Raw genomic sequence first — 20,331 nt, 5'->3', positions numbered from 1 at the left:
CCGTAATTTTCCTGGTTTTTTCCAACGATTTAAAAAAAGCGGTTTGTTTAAAACTATAATTATTTTTTACTTAAAGTTTGTTGAGAATATCTTTATGCTGACTTAGCGTTTATACGCGGGTTTGTATTATCAGTAGAATGTGCATTCATTTAAGAGTTGTTTTCGTGTATTATAAGACATGTTCTTATGTAAAAGAAAATTCTAAGGTGAGGTGTGGACCAATTTAGTTTCATTAAACTTAGATTTTATAAGTATTGAAAGCGTTCCAGTAATTCTTTTCTTATCAGAAAATTAGAAAGGAATTCTTATTTACTTGCTCCTGCTACAATTTCCGGTGATCTTATTATCAGAGGACGCGATGTATTCGTTCGTTTAATGACCACCGCTCGCTGTTCTTCCTCTATAATATCGATAATCAAACAAATTTAATATTTTATTCACTAATTAAGTTTATGTAAAAAAATAAAGAATTATTGTGGATATTTCTTTTTATAGGGTAAAGTCGGTATACGCAGTAGCTAACAAAAATTTAATTTATCAAGTATTATTTACTATGTTTAAGGAAAATAAATTATATTAATGAAAACTTTATACTGTTTACTATTAAAAAAAAATTTTGAACATGAATTTTAAATATGAATTAAATATGAAGAAAAATAAATGTTTCTTTTTTTATACTGGAGATAGAAACTTAAAAAAATCTCTGCATTTTTGTCATATAAAAGAAGTGCCGGGATTTACGACTACTCATGTGTAAGATACATGGCGCATTGATAATTTACAAATAATATTTACAAATATGACATAAAATAACATAATGACTTACAAAATGTGTTTACAAAATTTATTAGGGAATAAGAACAGTAAATATGTATACAAAGTAATAATAATACAACATAGAAGAAATTAATATGCACAGACATCAACAGAGTGCAGATATGTGCGCATTGTGTTCTTAACATAGTGCTCAACACAGGGTAAGTGCTGCTTTCCAATCACGCAGTGTCTGTATTACGGCATAAATCCCGTTCGCTGAAAAGGTCGTATATTCTAAACAAGTGGAATATACAAGAAATCAAACTAAATAAAGAATACAAGAGTTATGCACTTGTATCTTGCTTGTATTTCATCCTTTACTATCGCTCTACATTTACATATCATGAAATAAGCATTATGCCTTTTACATTTCCTACAGAAATCATTTAACGCAGATGGTAATACACAATCGCGCTACTTCTACATGAAAAAATTAATTCAATTCACGATATTTTTGTTAATATTAAAAATAAAGAACTGTAATTATAATACAATACTAATATAGCATAAATGCACATAACAAAGCAGTTGTGAGCAAACTATCTTTATTCTTTCTATTTTTTCTGACTGCTGCGGCGTACATCCCCCCGCGGCTTAAATACCGACTTTACCCTTAATTTTTTTTACATAGATTTTAAAAGGTTAATAAATTAAAAAAATTTATATCTCAAAAGTAATAAGTTAAAGTTAAAAATTAAATCATACAAAATTAATTAAGCCAGTAGTTATTAACTTTTCAACTTTATTATTTTACTTTCAATTTTATATTTAGTTGTAACCTAATACCGTATCAAATCAATAATATTTAACGTTTAATATTTACTTGTTTCATGTAAATAAGTTATTTGGATAATGCTGAAAATAAAAAATATTTATTTAAATCAAATAATTTTTTTTATCAGTATACTACACATGATTTCGATGCAATCTTTTGCTGAACAACGTGCTCTACGTATTTGTTTAAAACAAGAATTTGCGTTTTTTAGCGAGGAGAACCAATACTCACCTTCTATACGATTCTGTCCATATGTCACCGACAGGATCGTCACCAACACCAATGCAGTAATAACGATGAGACCTTCTCGATGCCGTCCTTGATCAGCCATGTTTACGCGGTTTTCTCGTCTAATTTTGAAGACTCACCGCGATAAAATATACATTTTGTTTAATATGTCTGTTTTATACGTTTCCGTTTTTTTTTCTGAATCCCATCCAGTTCACTTATTCGTACCCACCCAGTTCACTTATTCGTACCGTGGAGATGACCCAAGATCTCTCGTAATACGCCTCGCGATAAATAATAGCGTTTTTCACTGGGCGGCACTGAGGCGCACTTAGTGCATTTTGCACTGAAACCGCCACCGTCTATTAGTGCTTGTGCCAAATTTCTGCATTTAATGCGCATTAAGTGCGCACCAATTCTCCCAGTAAAAAACGTTGTAAGTCAATTTCATTCACGACTCGTGGAAGAAGTTGGAAAAGCGCTTTAAAGATGGATGATTAAAGCCCATTCTACAATAGTCGTAACGTGGCTGTAAGAAAATAAATAACTGTTTATTTTTTATGTTACAACCTTATGGCTTTATGTTTACTGCTATTGTAAAATGGATTTTACAGATAAGCAGTTGCCGCGTGCCGCAAAGAATCTCTATCAGAAATTGAAATCTCTGTGATTCTCATACGATTTCGAATCAAAATCGCTGCAAATCCAATAATTCCGTTATTGAGAATATGTATCTTCTATGCAATTTATAATGTCCGAAATCAAGTAATTCTTTATGTTAAAAGATACAACTTTTTCTTTTAGTAAAATTACGTTGGACCGATAGTTTTTGCGTGAGAGCTGGATAAATTTAACGAATAAGTGCTAATCTATGAAGCGCCAGCCCTGGTCCTTCTTAAATTTAACCAGCTCTCACGCAAAAATTATCGCTCCAACGTAATTTTGCTAAAGGAACAAGTTGTATCTTTTAACATAAAGTATTATATCTTGTATTCTGAATTCACGAATTTTGGGACACCCTGTATAATTGTATACAATAAAAAGTTTTTTTGTGAGTAACCTTACATACAATTATCTTTTGAATATACCTGACTACCTTCTTTTCCTTCTAAAAATGATGCGAGAATACCATTATTTTTAAATAGTTAAAGTTTCAAACAAATCTTAAGGAAGTCATTTTGCGATAAAACTACCTTAACATATCTTTGCATATTTCTTATCAATGAGTTATACTTACAAACATAATAGTTGACTTTTTAAATATTTTTAATTTTTTAACGTGGGTAAAGGCACTTATAAATAAATCTTTTATTTATGTATACTGGAACATGTTAAAATAAGCTAATAAAAGTTGGGAAGGAGAAAGGGTCTTTGAATTTATTTCCTTGTAAAAAAATATCAACGTGCGTCGATACTATCAGTCGGTTACATGCCGTTGAGTTTATTGCTTTCTTTTACGTTAAACGTTATTTAGTTTGAAATAAGGAAAGGAGGAATGTACTAGAGGCATCCGGTTGCTTTCGGCATTAATATCTGATCGAAAGACTACATAAAAAGTTTGTGTATTAGTGTCAACAATGTCAAGTTATATCATCGTATTGTTTTATACTGTTTTCTGCATTTTTACAAATATCGACGTGATAGCGCTGAAACCACTGTCGATTTTAATGATAGAGACTCTTCCATCAGCCAGCCATCATATTTGGACGGACAATTTAATTAAAGGACTGCTTCACAAAGGCCATCATGTACATGCAGTGAGCGTAATCAAGACTAATGTAAAGGGCAAACTCGCTCAAAACTTGACTTATACCGTAAGTTGATGCATGTATGTACAATAAAACTCAAACTTATTCTGAATCTACATCAATAATTACTACATATTTGTAAAATAAACAAAAAAGAATATGATTTTTTTATTTTTAAGTATTGTATATATTACGTAAGATCAAAATATGCTTTCGGAGATGTTAACTTATCACGTTTTGATGAAAAATACTTCAGATTTCCAGATTTACAAGATTTTTTTTTCAGATTTTCGAAGGTGTAATGACTTCGCATGACGAATACGTGGGTTATGGTCCTGATGAATGGGAACAGTTGAACGAATTTTATACGGCGTATATTGTATATCTGTGGGCCATTTTAAAATGCGATACATTGATAAAAACTAATGCAGCGAAAGAGCTTTTGGAAATAGTTAAGACTGTCAAGTTCGATGTAATAGTGGCGGATATTACTTTAAGTGAATGTTTTTATGGATTGTGGGAGGTAAAGATATATTTAATAATTTATAATTATATTTTGAAAGTAAAGGTCTTCAAGTACAACAATGGGCGAGTTTTTTAATTCACCGATTGATCAATCGCATTATGCTTAGATGCAACTTTGTTCAGTAAAAGCTGCATTTGCGCATAATGCGATTAATCAATCGATTAATTAAAAAACTCTCAACATATCAATTGAATATTGAATCTCTGTGGTTAGTCCTTGGGTTTTTTAATAATATTTACTTTTACAAATATATATATTTATAATCTTATTTTTTCAAGTTACAAGCAACTGAAGTAACTTTGTAAGTCAAATTTTATTTGCTGAACATCGCAGAGCCTTGAAAGTGTTTTGTCATAGTTTACGATAAAAATAACTACTTACGCTTGTTTTTTTAAAAATGCATTGAAATTGATATTACAGTTTCGTAAACAGTTTCGTAAGCTTCTGCAGTGTGTAAAATATCAGAACTCTTTTGGCACTCACTTTCCAAATATGTAACGCACACTCGCAGCGCTGTTAAAATTACACAGTTGTTATTTCAAACGAGGTTTAATAATAAAATATCTAGAATTTGTATTTATTTGAGAAATTCACACTACTGATTCATCAATATTAATATAGTTCCATTCAAAATATCCGCGTTGGATGTAATACACTTATGCCAGCGGGTTTTTTAATGTTTAAAACATTTCTGAAACGCACTTTTTGGTATAGTCTTTAGCTGCAGCGATACGGTCTTTATTTTCTTTGATCGCAAATCGTCCTTCAATTATTAATCTCTTTAGCTTTGGAAAGAAAGAAGTCGCAGGAGGTCAAGTGCGGCAAATACAGTGGCTGAAGCATCAATATATAGTGTTGGTTTTTGACAAAATCTTATGAACAAGTAGTGAACAGTAAGCTGTGGTTGTGGCTATCACTCGTGATACGTCCAAAATGTCAGTCGTAATTGATTCACATGATCTGCTTGAGATACCAACTTCAACTGCAATTTCTTTAATAGTAATTCCGCAATTATGAAGCACAATTTGTTTGATTTTTTCCACGTTGTCATTAGTAGATAATGTGCTTGGTCGCCCAAAACTTTTTCAACATCTTCACGGCCCTACGTTTGTACTAATCGTAAATTGCTGTTTTTTTTTTATAGCAAATTAAAAATCATCTGTAACATTCTAATTACGTTACCGCATTTAATATTATTTTTAACGCAAAATTTGATACAAATTCCTTGGTCCGTCATTTTCGCACTTCAAAAATTGCCAAGTATATCAAAATGCGTCTTACTATATAGCTTGCTTGTTTAAAACTAACTACGCATCCAAAATGACTGAAAATTCACATAATTGTCATAGACAGGTGTACTAACTTAAAAAAAAATGGGTTCAATCGGTTAGGTATTACGTGCAAAATTAAAAATTTTTGGGTATTTTTTTTTTATTATTAAACCTCGTATGAGAAAACAGTGAAATAAATTAAACATAAAGAAGACGAGCTGGCTAACCAATTTTTCAATTTTGAAGTTTTACAGACAAAATTGAAAAAGATTTATTAAAGAAATAAATCCTATGTCAATTACTAGCAGTATTTGCCGTTGTCTCTATAAAAATTATTTAGATATTCTAGATAAAACTATAGCTTTATCTTATCTTAATCTACATTAATATAATGTATATATATTATTTTCATTTTTATATTAGATAAAGAAAGTGTTATCTTTTTTAAATTATTTATGATATTATAAACAATAACGAGAGAGGAAGGGAGAGAAAAAGAGAACTTTTGCCTAGTAAGGGAAGAATTATTCTTAGTCTGTAAGTTACTATTTATTCTAACAAGAAAATTGTTTTAAATGATAACAGAGTTACGTTTCTGAAATTTACTGCCTGTACTAAAAACTTATGATACATGTAACGTATGTACGTGATGTATAGATTTTTAGTACTGCTAGTGTATATTGCAACGCAGTTCAGATGTTAGAGTAGATTTAGAGATGTATGTTTGTAATACGTAATGTATATTTAGTTTGTATCGTGTCTTAATGAAAAGTGGTTTCTTTTGCAGAGTAGAATTTAATCAATTTTATTAATTATTTATTTAACACAAAATAATAATTATTTAGCTTTAGCAATTTTGCTGTTGTCTCCTCATAGATAAATGTTCTTTACAGATTGCTAAGGCTAGGCCTCCTATAGTGGGCTTTAGTCCGCTAGGCACTGCACCATGGCTCAAGGATTTTATTGGTGGTCTAAGTTATCCAACTATTCGTCCTTATACGAGTGCAACAATTGCAAACCCTATAGGTTTATGGCAGAGAACATGGAATACTCTCTATTATATTGTAGACGATCTCTTGCGCCACTATTATTACTTGCCTATTGCTCAAGGGATCGCCGAGGAATACATAGGTCACATGATCAGGCCGTTACATGAAATTGAAAAAGACAGAATTAGTATCGTATTAATAAATAGTCATTCTGCAATCGAGCCTGCAATCCCACTGCCACCGAATTCCTTGGAGACTGGAGGGTTGCATATTCAGACCGTGCAATCGATTGCCGATGATGTAGTTCTAACGTATCCCAAAGTAAGTTAAATAAGTTTTTACTCAAAAAAATAACCAAAATAACAATAAAGAAATTGGTAAAAAAACTGCATATATTAAGATAATAAAATTTTGATAAAATCATTGAAGTATTATTCAAAGACTCCCAAAATTATTTTTCTTTGCACTATATATAAATAGAACACAAATATCTAGATCTAAAGATATTTGTGTTTTAGAATGTTACAATAGAGAAATGCTCTTATAAGTACGAGATTGAAGTTAAATGAGACCAAGAGAAAAATCTGGATATATTATACAAATCTTAAATGAATGAATTTTGGAAAATATATTTTTTTGTTTAATCCTTTAATCTACGATTTACGTTTTAACAGCCTAGATCCAAAACGTTTCATGCCGTGCGCCATGGCTTTCAATCTCACGTGATATTTACATGTGGCTCGATCATTGTACCAGGGGTCATGTTCGTAATATTTACATTTGGCCCGATGTATTACGGGCCAGGTCCGTGATAAACAGTTTTGGCCCGAATACAAGACCACGTGTATCACACGTAGTTGTAGGTTAAAGGGTTAAACGTAATTTGTTTTGTAAAGATATGTATTGATTACTTACAACTAGCTATATTTGACACTAAGAATATATACTTTTTTATGTTATCAAAACGTTTTAATCATTATTTCACAGAAGATACGTGTATTTCTTGATGAAGCAAAAAACGGTGTTATCGTAATATCATTAGGAACAAATGTTAAATGGAAAACGTTCAAGCTAGATAAGATTAAAGCACTTCTACTGGCTCTGTCAAGAATAAAGCAGCGAGTGCTTTGGAAATTAGATAGTGAAATATCATTTCAAATACCGGACAATGTAATGATTATGAAATGGATACCGCAAAAAGAAGTTCTTTGTATGTTTTTCGATTTTTGCGAAAATACCTTATTTTGTTTAAAAATGATTTACAGATGTAACAAAATCTGTTGATTCAAAAGTATATTGTATTAATTTCATTAAGATATATTTACAACTAATGGAATATTTATATCAATGTAATATTTTTATTATATATTATAGTTGAGAGGTAAAATTTTATTTATTATAATAAATTTTTTTTAGCTCATAAAAATGTAAAAGCAATTTGGGTGCATGGTGGACTTCTCAGCATACAAGAAGCAATTTGGGAAAGTATACCAATGATTGTTACGCCTTTCTTTTACGATCAAAAATCCAATGCGGAAATATTAGTAGCTAAAGGCGTTGGTATACGTTTGGATTTTAAAACTTTGTCCACACAGTCTATATTACACGCGATAGAAGAAGTACTATACAATAAAAGGTATTTTAATTATTATTGTAATATATTTTTATTACAGTTATTATTTTATAATGAATTTAGATTGAAAAGTAAATAAAATCATCTTAAATAATGTCTACGAATTTAGTGTAATCAGTTTTATATAAATTTCTATACATACACAAAGAAAATAATATGTTATAGAATTTTATTTTCAAGTCCATGTGTCTGGTCATATCTGGTCATATTCTTTAATTACAATGTGCCATTAATTTGTATTATATTATTAATAATAAAATATCTTTCGTGTAGTTACACAAAAAATATTAAAAGATTATCCAGCGAATTTCGCGATCGGCCATTACCGCCGTTGGATTTAGCTATTTGGAGCATCGAATACGCTGTCCGCCATCCAAATGGAAGTTTAGCAACGCCATTTAAATCTCAAAGTTGGATGGAACAGAATTTGATCGACGTCTATGCATTTCTATTTCTTAATCTTTTCATAATATTATTTTGCGTATTCTTTACAATAAAGGTATTGATTAAGTCTTATTATAATCGTATGTACATCGCACCTAAATTGCGCAAAAGAAAACAGATGTAAATAGTTGAGGTATTAACATTTATTAGAGGAAAGAGTAGTGTGGCACCCATTTACATTTTATTCAATAACTTGCTAATAATCAATATTTTTTATTGATACTTGAACAATTATATTCTTCGAAGTGTTGTTTAATAGATTCCAGTCTTAAAGTTATAAAATATTTATTACTTAAAACAAGATGTATAAAAATGTTACAATATTACATTACAAGTAGAAAAAAAACAGGATAATAATATAATCACAAAATAAATTTAAAAAATTGATTTTGTTTAAAAAACACTATTCTTTGTTACCAAATTATATATTTTTAATTATTCCATCGTTCAAAATTTTCCTGATTTAAAATTTTCCTGCATTTAGAAATATTACAGATATTATTTTATCCTTGTTTAATATTAAACAGCAAGATTATAACAAAAATGATATCTAATATTTCTGAACGTAACCTTCTAAATTATTCTTAAGTGATAATCGATTTATCGAAGAAATATTTCAATATTTAAATTTTGCTTAACCCAGGGAGAAATGATAAGTCGGATCGATATCCAATCAATATCATTTTGACGGTTGAAATGAAATCAAATTTGACGTCTACATTGATGTTAAAATGTTTGAATTTCGATGCTATTTGGAAGTTAATATCGAATTGATATCGATTCGATTATTTCTCGGGAATCGTTTAATATAGACTGAAAAGAGAGAAAAGTCATACCAGAAGTTAAGACATTTGATTAAAAATACATTTTATTTAAAAATATAATATACCTCCTTTTAAAAATATAATATACACTCCATAATACTTAAACCTGCCTATAATACTTTAACATCTTCCTGAAATTAAACCAGTAATATAATACTTCGTAAATTGCACACAAGTTATAAAGTACTAAAAATTATACAGTTTAGAATATGCGTATGAATTTGTTAGTAACAATATTCTTCATAATTTTATAAAATAAATATAATAAATATTTTATAAAAACAATAATGAGTGGGTGCCGTTAACCTACGGTACGATATCATACATCTTGATAGCATAGATTACCTGGTATGTTCACAATAATCGACGTATCCTTAACGCCTTTTTATGTAAAAAATATATATAATTAAACTGTATATCAAATATGTTTACATATGTTTTTTTATTGTGTTGGCATTTAGAATAATTTTAAAAATTTAATTTTAAAAAATTACATTCTAGTATAAAACAATTAATACAAATAATACTTTTAACAGTAAACTTTTAATTTAACGTAATTTACTTTTTTAATGCAACTTTTAATTAATTTAGTTTTTTTGTACAATTTTTACATTTTTTATTGAGATTTATTAATTACACCTATTAAAATTGTAACTGTTGTCGACGACTAATCGAGATGCTAGAAGTTAAAACATTTTATTAAAGCAATTAAAAGTGTATTTTTAAAAGTATTATTTATAAATACGTATGCTACTTGTACTACGGAGTAGTATGTACGTGTGCTACGGAGTGCTACGGAGTGCTACGAATGCTACGGAGTGCTATAGAATGCTACAGAATGTTATAGAGTGCTACGAATATTACGGAGTGCTACGAATGTTACGGAGTGCTACGGAATGCTACGAAATGCTACAGAGTGCTACTCATCATTTTTTCTTGAGAAGTAGCCATATTAAATGCTATTAAATAATTTTAAATAACTTGAAATGTGTACAATCAAATAAAAAGTTAAATAAATTTGAATTGCGTGTGTTCATATTCTTGACAATGACACTTTTTAAACAGATGACTGATATAAAAAATGCTTTACATTCAATTACAAGAAAACAGTCTCAATTTGCAACCTGCCACCAAATACTTGCATCAAGTCTACTTTCTAAATCTGAATTAATGAGATCTTATTGATTTACAATGCAATATTTATGACTGTGATTATCGGTGATTATTTTTTTCTGCCCAGATAGCCAGATAATTGCAAATTGTCGGTAACTTGCCATACATATTCTCATAGTTTTTAGCAAAGCAACAGAAGGAGATATCTTCTTGTCAGTACGTTATGGTAAACAGTAACAGATTTCAAAATATAATACCGACAATTTCCCAACAACTTATCGACATTATACTTATCATAACTTATAAATTAGAATTGCTGCTCACATTTTGCTGACATGTTGCTCATAGATTGCAATAAATAGTTTGCAAAATATAATAATGGTAAGTTTCCAGCAACTTATCGACTATATACTTATTACAATTATTACAGATTGGTTGCAATAATTGTTCCATATTTGTTCGACAATAAAACTCAGCATATTGATACTGATTGAAACATTTTTATCGCATTAAATAAAAGGCACCATAATAACAATTGACGAGCTATTTAATATGTGCAATAATTTGCTTTAAATTAAGTTTTTATTTTTTGCTATCTGCTTAAGAGGTACTATCACTGATTGAAATTGATGTATTATCACTAATCTCACTGATCAAAATCAGTGTATTATCATTGAAAGACGATGCATATATCACTGATTGATACAGTTATATAAGTATACCATTGAAATTGGGAAATTAACTGTCTTTCAATGAATAACACACTGGTTTCGATTTAAAGGGTATACTCAAGTATCCTAGATTGTAAGTTTCCCGCATGTTATTCTCAATTTGATAAAAGTACCTGAATTGCTATATTTTTTTAGAAAAGTGGTTTCCGATTTTACTTATGATATTGTTGGAAACGTATGCTATGCTACAATAATTTATAACAAGTTTTTGGAAATTTTATACTAATAAGTTCCACACGCAATTGTCCTTCAATTGCTTGTGTGTGTGTGTGTGTGTGTGTGTGCGTGCGTGCGTGCGTGCGTGCGTGCGTGCGTGGAAAACAGTTTTTTTCTTATTGCTTTCAGTTAACTTAAGGGATTAACGTCTCTGTTATAACGACGTGATTGTAATTGAAAGTAAACTTGTAGTTAGTAAGTATTTCTGTTTTTATGCAAAGAATACATTGCTATCTGGGATACATATCTGTTTTGAACAAGTTGGAACAACAAGGAAAGTCATTAATTCAACGTTTATTTATTAGATTGACTTTTAGTTTACTTATTAATTTAATTAAATATTATTGGTAGCCAGAATATTACTGACTTTTGTTCAGGCATTGTTTATATTTCTCATTAACGTTTCCGCAATTTTCTCTTTGAATTATATTGAGCAATATTATATAAGTATATTTCCGCATTTCTCCGGTTACTAAGAATCTTATCTACTTCTGAAAGTTATTTTCCTCTGTTTTTGTACATATTATCAGTTGAGTCACATTTTATTGATATAAAAACACTTGCGGTGTACCTCCTTTTTGTCTAATTAATTCAATACATCTCGATATCACAGAATAGTTTCTTAGCAGTAGGCAGAACGTTGAAAACAAATCAATTAACCATCGATTTCAAATTCACGCTTTATTTCTTAAATTCTCTTTCCTGCCTTGCAAGAATTTCGACGTCACCAGCTATTCCAAAGAGCTTATCACTGACTTTGCAACAATTTTGATTTTACAACTCTCTATAGCTTTTCTTAGATATTGTAAGATTATTTCATGTTAAGCTTAAATATCGGCGGAGTAAGATAGTCTAGAAATAGTAATTAGCATAACCACGGTAAAGAAGAGGGCGCATAACGCGCGAAGAAATTCGGAAAGACGGTTGAAGCGAGAAGAGTGGAGGAGAGCAGTGAGAGCGAGCAACAGGAGAGCACGCAACCGGAGCAGAGTAGAATATAGAAAAGGATAGCAGAGGCGATAGAAATATAAAAGTGAAGAATAATAACATAAGGAAGTCGACAACATCGAATTAAGCCACTGGCGATCTACCCAAATAATTAAATAAAGAGAATTATCAAGAAGAAGTGAATAGAAATATAGAATTAATTTAATAAATAAGAGAAAACCACCGACCACGTGCTCCGCCCATCGAAATCATGCTCCAACTACTCTCTCCCCGATTCAAGTCTATCGGTTATCTCAAGTTAAATTCAGTCAGTTTCTTTAAAAGTGATATTAATTGTACAAGTGAATTGCAACTTATTTTATAATAAAGACTCTGTTACGTTAATCAAGTGTAAAAGTGAAATTTATTGTGAAGCCCAAGACCATCCACAACACATCTTGACAATTATCTTTAACAATTATTATAATATCCTACAATATTGTATTTTTAACTTGTCTTGACAGTTTGATTTTTATATGGTTTATTATATTTTTATCATTCATTAGACTAAGAACATGGCTAAATTGACAAAAAAACGCTTTATCTTTTTAAGCATGTGCTGAACACGTTATCAAGAAAACGTCAACGATAATTTCCGTGATAATCCTGATAACACTAGCAGGCTTACGTAACGTAAAGCAATATTAATGATAACTGCTGTTCAAAATGAGAAGAGGAGCAGTGCTACACTAGACATAGTACTCGCGGTTTTTACAATCTGAGTGAAAGGTTACGCAAAACTTTGCTAAAAAATGTTTAGCTGTTTCCATTTGTTATTTTACCTCGTTTGTTGTATTTTAATTGGCCTCGTGACAGCGTCAAAACCATTGTCGATTTTAGTAATAGAATCTGTTGAATCTCCAAGTCATCATATATGGACGATGCATTTAGTTAAAGGATTGCTTCGCAAAGGCCATCATGTACACGCAGTGAGCATACACGAGCCTAAGATCGAGGGTATACTCGCGCAAAATTTGACATACGCCGTAAGTATATTATGAATTACTCAGAGACATTATGTATATAAATTGATTATTTTAAATTTATAAAACACATGAAAGAGAATATAATTTTTCTGTTTTTTATTACTTTATATGTTTTTAATGTGTTTTTGAAAATTGTGTTTAATCATATTTTCATATATCTTTTTCTGCATGGTAAGATGTATTATTATCAGCTTTCTGAGAAATATTTCACCATTAGGTTTTTGATACCTTAACGAAAAGGTTTGAAGAATCCGAGGATTTTAATCCGTCTGAGTGGGAAGACTACAGCACACTTTACATGTCGTATCTTGTATATAGCTGGAGTATTGAATCATGTAGCGTAATGGTAAAATCTAAAGAAGCGAAAGAACTTTTAGAAATAGTTAAGACTGTCGAGTTTGACGTTATAGTACATGACATTACTGTGGATCAATGTTTCTATGGATTGTGGGAGGTAAGGAAAGCAATCTATCATTAGCGAATTATAATTTTCTTGCCTATTTTTAAATTGCAAACGACTAAAATTTCGTTATAATTCAAGTTGCGTTTGCGTAGTGTTATTTTATGCCTAGTCATTGCTTTAAAGATAGACTTTACAATCGCTTCTTACTTGAAAATGGCATTGAACTGAACAATTTTATTAGACTTTGAACATATTGCAAAAAAGATATAAAAAGAATTGTGTGACACTTCTTATATAAATATAGAGGGTATCTCATTTTTATCTATCACTCTTTTTATCTTTATAGAACAAGGTTAAATAAAAATGTATGCCAACATATAAATATGTGCCAACAAAAATCGTATATATTCTGAAAGAAGGCAAAAAATAGTAAAATCATTTTTCGAATAAAATCAATTTTTTAAATCAATTTTTTAAATTGTATAAAGATCATCAATTTTTAAAATAAAATTGTATGATTTTGTTTCATAATATGATTTTTCCAATAATTTTGAGAACAAAAGTATTAAAGAAAAATTATTGAAAAATCAATGATTTACTATACTTATAGAGATATTTTATACCTTTTTTGTGGCATATTTTGACATATATAAAATATTTCATAAACTATTGATTTTTTGATATTTGTAATGTTGGTCTTAACTTGAATCATGATTGAAATGATATTCTCCGCAATAACTTCTTTATAGTATTCTTACAAGAGGATCTCGTAAAATTCTGATTTTAATGAATTAAGCTTTGTACATGTATAGGTAATGAATTTAGAAAATATCAATTGTAACAAATAATGGGTGAAATCCATTCTAATGGATGAAATCACTTTTTATGTGTAAAGTGGTTCTAAGCTCTTTTTCAGAAATATCTCAAAAAATATTCAAGATATCAAAAAAAGTTTTAGACATAAGTTTTACAATAAAATATCTTTCTATTTAACCTCATCAATAATACTTTTCTAAAAATAATTATTTTTTAACATTTGAAAACAACATTAGCTACGCAGAACAAAGGGGCATATATAAATTATAATAAATTGGTATACCATTAACACTTTCAAATGTTTTGTGCAATAAATGCATGTAAACGCTAGGCTATCTCTTTTCGTTGACTCACTCAAACATGAGTATAAATTTGTACATTTTTATTAATTAATTTATCATTAATAATTAAGTACTTCGTAAAATGTTAAAACATTTTTTTTATTTACATTTACCGACTTTACATATTCACAAGAGTTCATGCAATCATTTCTTTACACCTTGTATAATTTTTGCTTATATAATTTAATTAACTACTAATAAAATTGTCTGGCTTTTTCTACTGTGCTTTCTTTATTTTATTTTGTTCACCCATTACAAAATAATAGCTGTTTAATTTCAGTTTTTCCCATTGTCGCTGCATTAATATTGTTTTTCAGGTTGCTAAAAATAAACCACCCATAGTAGGATATATTCCGTTTGGTCTTGCACCTTGGCTCAAAGATTATATCGGTGGTTCAAATTATGCGTCTATTCGACCTTACCCTGCGAGCCTTACGAAACCTGTAAGTTTGTGGCAGAGAACATGGAATGCCATCTATTATATCTCGAATGATGTCATACGATATTGCTATTACTTGCCAATTATTCAACAACTTGCTGAGGAATTTATAGGCCACGCAATCAGGCCATTACATGAAATAGAAAAAGACAGTATTAATATTGTATTAATTAACACAAATCCTGCATTTGAACCTGGGATTCCCTTACCACCAAACGCTTTGGAAGTTGCAGGTTTGAATGCTCAGACTGTGCAACCGATTGCTGGCGAAGTAGTTGTTACTCTTCCTGAGGTAAGATAAACTATCTTTATTTGAGAATTAACAAAAATTAGCAAATGTAATAATATTAGTAAAAAAAATCTATATTTTAAGGAATATTTTAAGGAAAGTATATTCTAAGAAAATGGAATTTTAACGAAATCTTGAATTATTAAACATTATTATTTATATCTTTTCAGAGGATACGTTATTGTTTCGTCTTATGTTTGTAAAAATTTATATTGAAGATAATGGAAATAACTTTTCTAAAGACATACTTTTGTAATTTGAAAGATTTTAAATAAAGCATTAGAGAAAAGCTTGTTAAATTTGTGGTAAATAATGCTGAATTTATAATAGTTTTTGCACATGTTCATTTTTCATAGAATATATTTATGTATAAGTACTAATATGTAAAAGATACATTTTAAATGTATTGTTTTATCAAAATTTTTATAATTAAAAAAATAACTATAGTACGTTATAAAATATTGTAATTTTTATTCATTAATTAATCATTGTTAATTTCTATAAAATTTAAAGTAGGAGGTGAATTGCATAACGCACTATTAAATTTAATATTATATTGTATTATATTATATCATATTATATTATATTATAATATATTGCATGATGTACTAATAAGTTTAACAGTACACAGTATCTTTTACAATATCATTCAGTTTTTAGAATAATGACTGATGAAAAATATGTTGATACCTACTTATTATATAAATAATTACGATATTAACTTTTTATTTAGATATTTATTTGAAAATTTATTAGATACATGATTTGTTATGACGGTTACTTACAAGAGAACCTTGCAAATTTAAGTGTCAAATTCTAAATTTTAATGAAACCTTGTTCACATATATGTAAATAGATGAATTTAGAAAATATTAGTTGCGATCCAGAAACGGTTTTAAAGGATGAAATTATTGTTTGCGTGTAAAACAATTTTCAGCTTTTTTCGCTACATCTCAAAAACTAATAAAAATATCAAAAAATGATTAATACAGAAGTTTTACGATAAAATTATTTACCTATTCACATCAATAATATTTTTTAAAATCAATTTATAAAAGAAATTTTAAACATTACAAAAACTGTTTTTTTTTAAATATTATTGATGTTTGTCAATAGAGGTAATTTTATTGTAAAACCTTTGTATAAAACATTTTTTTATATTTTCAACAGTTTTTGAGATATAACGCTGAAGGAACTGAAAACCGCTTTACATACGGGGAGTGATTTTTCAAAATACTAGTCTTAAAATCATTTTTAGAACGAGACACATATTTTTTAAATTTATTTATTTATTTAATTATATGTGTACAAAGTTTTATTAAAATCAGAATTTTACACTATGCGAAGTTTTGTTGTTAGTTGTTTTAGTAATAAGATACGTATGCTTACATGTTATTGAAACATAGAATTAACTATTTTGTAGGATATACGTCTGTTTCTTGATGGAGCAAAAAATGGCGCTATCGTAATATCGTTAGGAACAAATGTGAAATGGAAATTTATCGGCCTAGACAAAATCGAGGCTATTTTACTAGCTGTGTCAAAATTGAAGCAACGAGTGTTGTGGAAGTTGGATATTGAAGTGCCATTTAAAATACCAGATAATTTAATGATTGTAAAATGGATGCCACAAAACGATGTTCTATGTAAGTAAATGTTAGTATGTTGTCAGATTACCCGCATACGTAAAAAGTTCTACCCGGTATCTGTCGCCAATCTGCTGATATAACATGTTAGCAGACTTTTTCGACAGATCCTGAGCTTAATACAGATATAGAAGACTATGATTCTAGTATAAAATATAATAGAACTTGCTGTCACTCTGTACATATTGTGCGCAGTTTGCTATCAAAGCTTATTAATGTAAAGCTTTTTATAATTAAGTTTATGATTTAAGCTCTCCTTTTAACAATTTGAATATCTAAGTAAAATTTATTTTTAGACGATGACACAATTATTTACTCAATTCTCTTGAAAAAAATTAATTAGACTATTTAAAGAAATATTTAGACTAAATTAAAACTGAAGTTTTTATTGCAAGGTTTACATTCACGTATTATCGAATAAAATTGTTATTTTATTATATTTATATGTATACAATTATACTATTCCCGTGCATAATAAGTTTGCGGAATATACAAAAGTATCGTCATATAAACATTTTATAAATTAAATGGTTTTTGCATGACTAATTATAATCATGCATTCTATTTTAAAAATAAATACGATATGAGGAAATTAATTATTCTTGCATTAAATTTGTATCATTATCTTATAGTAATACTTAAATGATTCTATTTCCTTTAAACTTCTTTATATCTAAGCTAACTTTAATTTTTAATTAAAAATAAAAATAAAAATTGACTTTTAATAGTCTCTTCATAATAATAATTAATAAAAAAATTTGTTTTTTGAATTATTTATAGGTGATTGTCAATTAAAAATACATTTTATTAATTGAATTGGGAAACTTGCAATTAATGAAATGTTTATATTAATATAAGTTTTTTATAATAATATATTAAGAGTTAAAATTTCCATATTATAATCAATTTTTATGTTTAGCCCACAAAAATATAAGAGCAATCTGGGCACACGGTGGTGCTCTTAGCACACAAGAAGCCATTTGGAAAGGTGTACCAATGATCGTAATGCCTTTCTTCATGGATCAAAAATACAATACACAAATACTATTATCTAAAGGCGCTGCCATATTTTTGGATGTTAAAACTTTATCTCTACAGAGTGTATCACACGCATTTGAAGAAATACTTTACAATGAAAGGTATTCTACTTTAGTTATGTTTTAATATCACAGTTATTATTTAAGCTTTATTATTTAATTTTTTTATGATTTAAGTTTTAAATTAATAGTACAATTTTTCAAAATAATGTCTGAACATACATAGTATTATATATAGTCGGTTCAAAAATTTCTGTTTAAACAATTGCTCATAAAATAACTAATTAAAAATGTTTGATTTTCTTGATTATGTATCTTTCCACGTATAGCTTTTTTGTAATAAAGATGTGTAGGTTTGTATTAAATTATTAATAGTAAAACATTTTTGATGCAGTTATACAAGAAACATGAAACGATTATCAAGTGAATTCCGGGATCAGCCAGTATCACCATTAGAATTAGCTATTTGGAGTATCGAATATAGTGTCCGTTTTCCAAATGGAAGTTTAGCAACACCGCTAAGATCTCAGGGCTGGGTGGAACAGAATCTTATCGATGTTTATTCATTTTTATTCCTTAATCTTATTATAATATTGTTAAGTATATTTTATGTAACAAAACTATTAATTAGATTTTGTTATTATCATATATGTGCTCCATCAAAGTTGCATAAAAGTAAACACGAATAAATCGTTGAAATATTAATAAATATTGCGTGTAGTTGCTGTAATCAATATTCAAACAATTGTAAATATTTAATCAATTTATTAATAAAAATTCTATTATATTTAGTTTTTTGCAAATACAACTACTTACAATTTTTCAAATTGTCTGTATACATTTTTAATATAGTTTTGTGCCTATGTATACAAATAATTATTCTATTTTTATGTATTACGTTATCTTGCTAACGCGTTGTCTTGGCTGAATCGCGACCGCACCCTTTGATGATCGACATTGATTGAATGATCATTTTGCATACAAATGTTTTTACTTGTTTTTACTAATGCCAGTATTAAGTCATGAATAGATAGTACTTAATTAACTATATATACATATGTATGTACTATTTATGATTTATTTATTCACTTTTCTTTTTTTTAAATAATTATTACTAAATATTCCGAGAAAATGCCAATATGCTATCTTGTTACATTGAAGCGATCGATTATGTTATTATCTTAAAATAAGAAGAGACATGTTGCATTACACATATTGCATTCGATTCTGGGATTTGATTCAAAGACTACGCAAAAGGCTTTACGCAATATTGGGCTGTTTCATTTTGTTTGTTGTATGTGAATAAATTGTGACAACATTGAAGCCATTGATGATTTTATTGATAAAGCCTATTCCAATAATCAACCAACACATCTAGGCAGTAAATTTGATTAAAAACACCGACGAGAGACTATAATATTAAAGACCGTCAATAATATTAAAGACCCTGGATAAATTTTTGTGGCTGTCACGGAGGCTTCAGGGGCGCAGCGGTAATTGAAGAGCAATGACGTTATCGACTATATGATTGTTAACATAAATATTTGAGTAATACATTATTAAAATCTTGATTTTTTATTATACAAATATTTCATAAACAAGTATGCATACTTATAATGCAGTAACATCATATATATTGCTTCAAAATTTCAATTTTTTTTGATCATTTATTATCTCTGTCGACAATCAAACTTGGATGTTAACATTAAAACTGCAGTTTTTAATAAAAAACGAAAATTTTCAAATACATAAACATATCTATGAAACATCAGACTAACAATAAATCATAAAATTAGTACTATATTATCAGTTTATCATTTCAAATTTAACAGTCACAAACTCTCGTAAGGTTAGCTGGTCTTTAATAATCTTTTTTCGGTGTTAAAGGATTGTAAATATCATCATGTACTCATGTACACGCAGTGAGCGTGTACATACGATACACAAGACTAAAATTAAGGATAAAAATTCATTCAGAACTGATCTACGCTGTAACAAAGCGAAAGTCTCAGTTGCGTGTGTGTGAGCACGTACGTGTGTATATGTACGCCTGCGCACTGCGTGTATACACAC

The 20,331-nt window shown here is 28.7% G+C and overlaps 1 protein-coding gene across 1 annotated transcript; it reads left to right on the top strand.

Annotated features, from left to right (window-relative positions):
* The first annotated feature begins 3,245 nt into the window (after positions 1-3,245).
* Positions 3,246-19,581, top strand: LOC105202832. The gene is made up of 12 exons (XM_039458788.1): positions 3,246-3,633; positions 3,854-4,090; positions 6,258-6,674; positions 7,341-7,563; positions 7,770-7,989; positions 8,260-8,550; positions 13,053-13,287; positions 13,505-13,741; positions 15,165-15,578; positions 16,999-17,221; positions 18,141-18,360; positions 18,653-19,581. The coding sequence occupies exons 1-12, from the start codon at positions 3,397-3,399 to the stop codon at positions 18,945-18,947; spliced, it is 3,249 nt and encodes a 1,082-aa protein (XP_039314722.1). The 5' UTR covers positions 3,246-3,396; the 3' UTR covers positions 18,948-19,581.
* Positions 19,582-20,331: the final 750 nt, after the last annotated feature.

Source organism: Solenopsis invicta, chromosome 16 (genome assembly GCF_016802725.1).
Source record: "Solenopsis invicta isolate M01_SB chromosome 16, UNIL_Sinv_3.0, whole genome shotgun sequence".
NCBI lineage: Eukaryota > Metazoa > Arthropoda > Insecta > Hymenoptera > Formicidae > Solenopsis > Solenopsis invicta.
Note: the sequence above shows the minus strand (reverse complement) of the source record. Positions and strands in the feature narration are given on the sequence as shown.

What these genes read in the sequence shown, in the direction of transcription:
- LOC105202832 (XM_039458788.1), top strand. Translation starts at nt 3,397, where the DNA reads ATGTCAAGTTATATCATCGTATTGTTTTATACTGTTTTCTGCATTTTT. An exon ending in ACCGCAAAAAGAAGTTCTTT is followed by an intron (nt 7,564 to 7,769) that starts GTATGTTTTTCG and finishes AATTTTTTTTAG; the next exon opens with CTCATAAAAATGTAAAAGCA. An exon ending in GAAATACTTTACAATGAAAG is followed by an intron (nt 18,361 to 18,652) that starts GTATTCTACTTT and finishes TTTTTGATGCAG; the next exon opens with TTATACAAGAAACATGAAAC.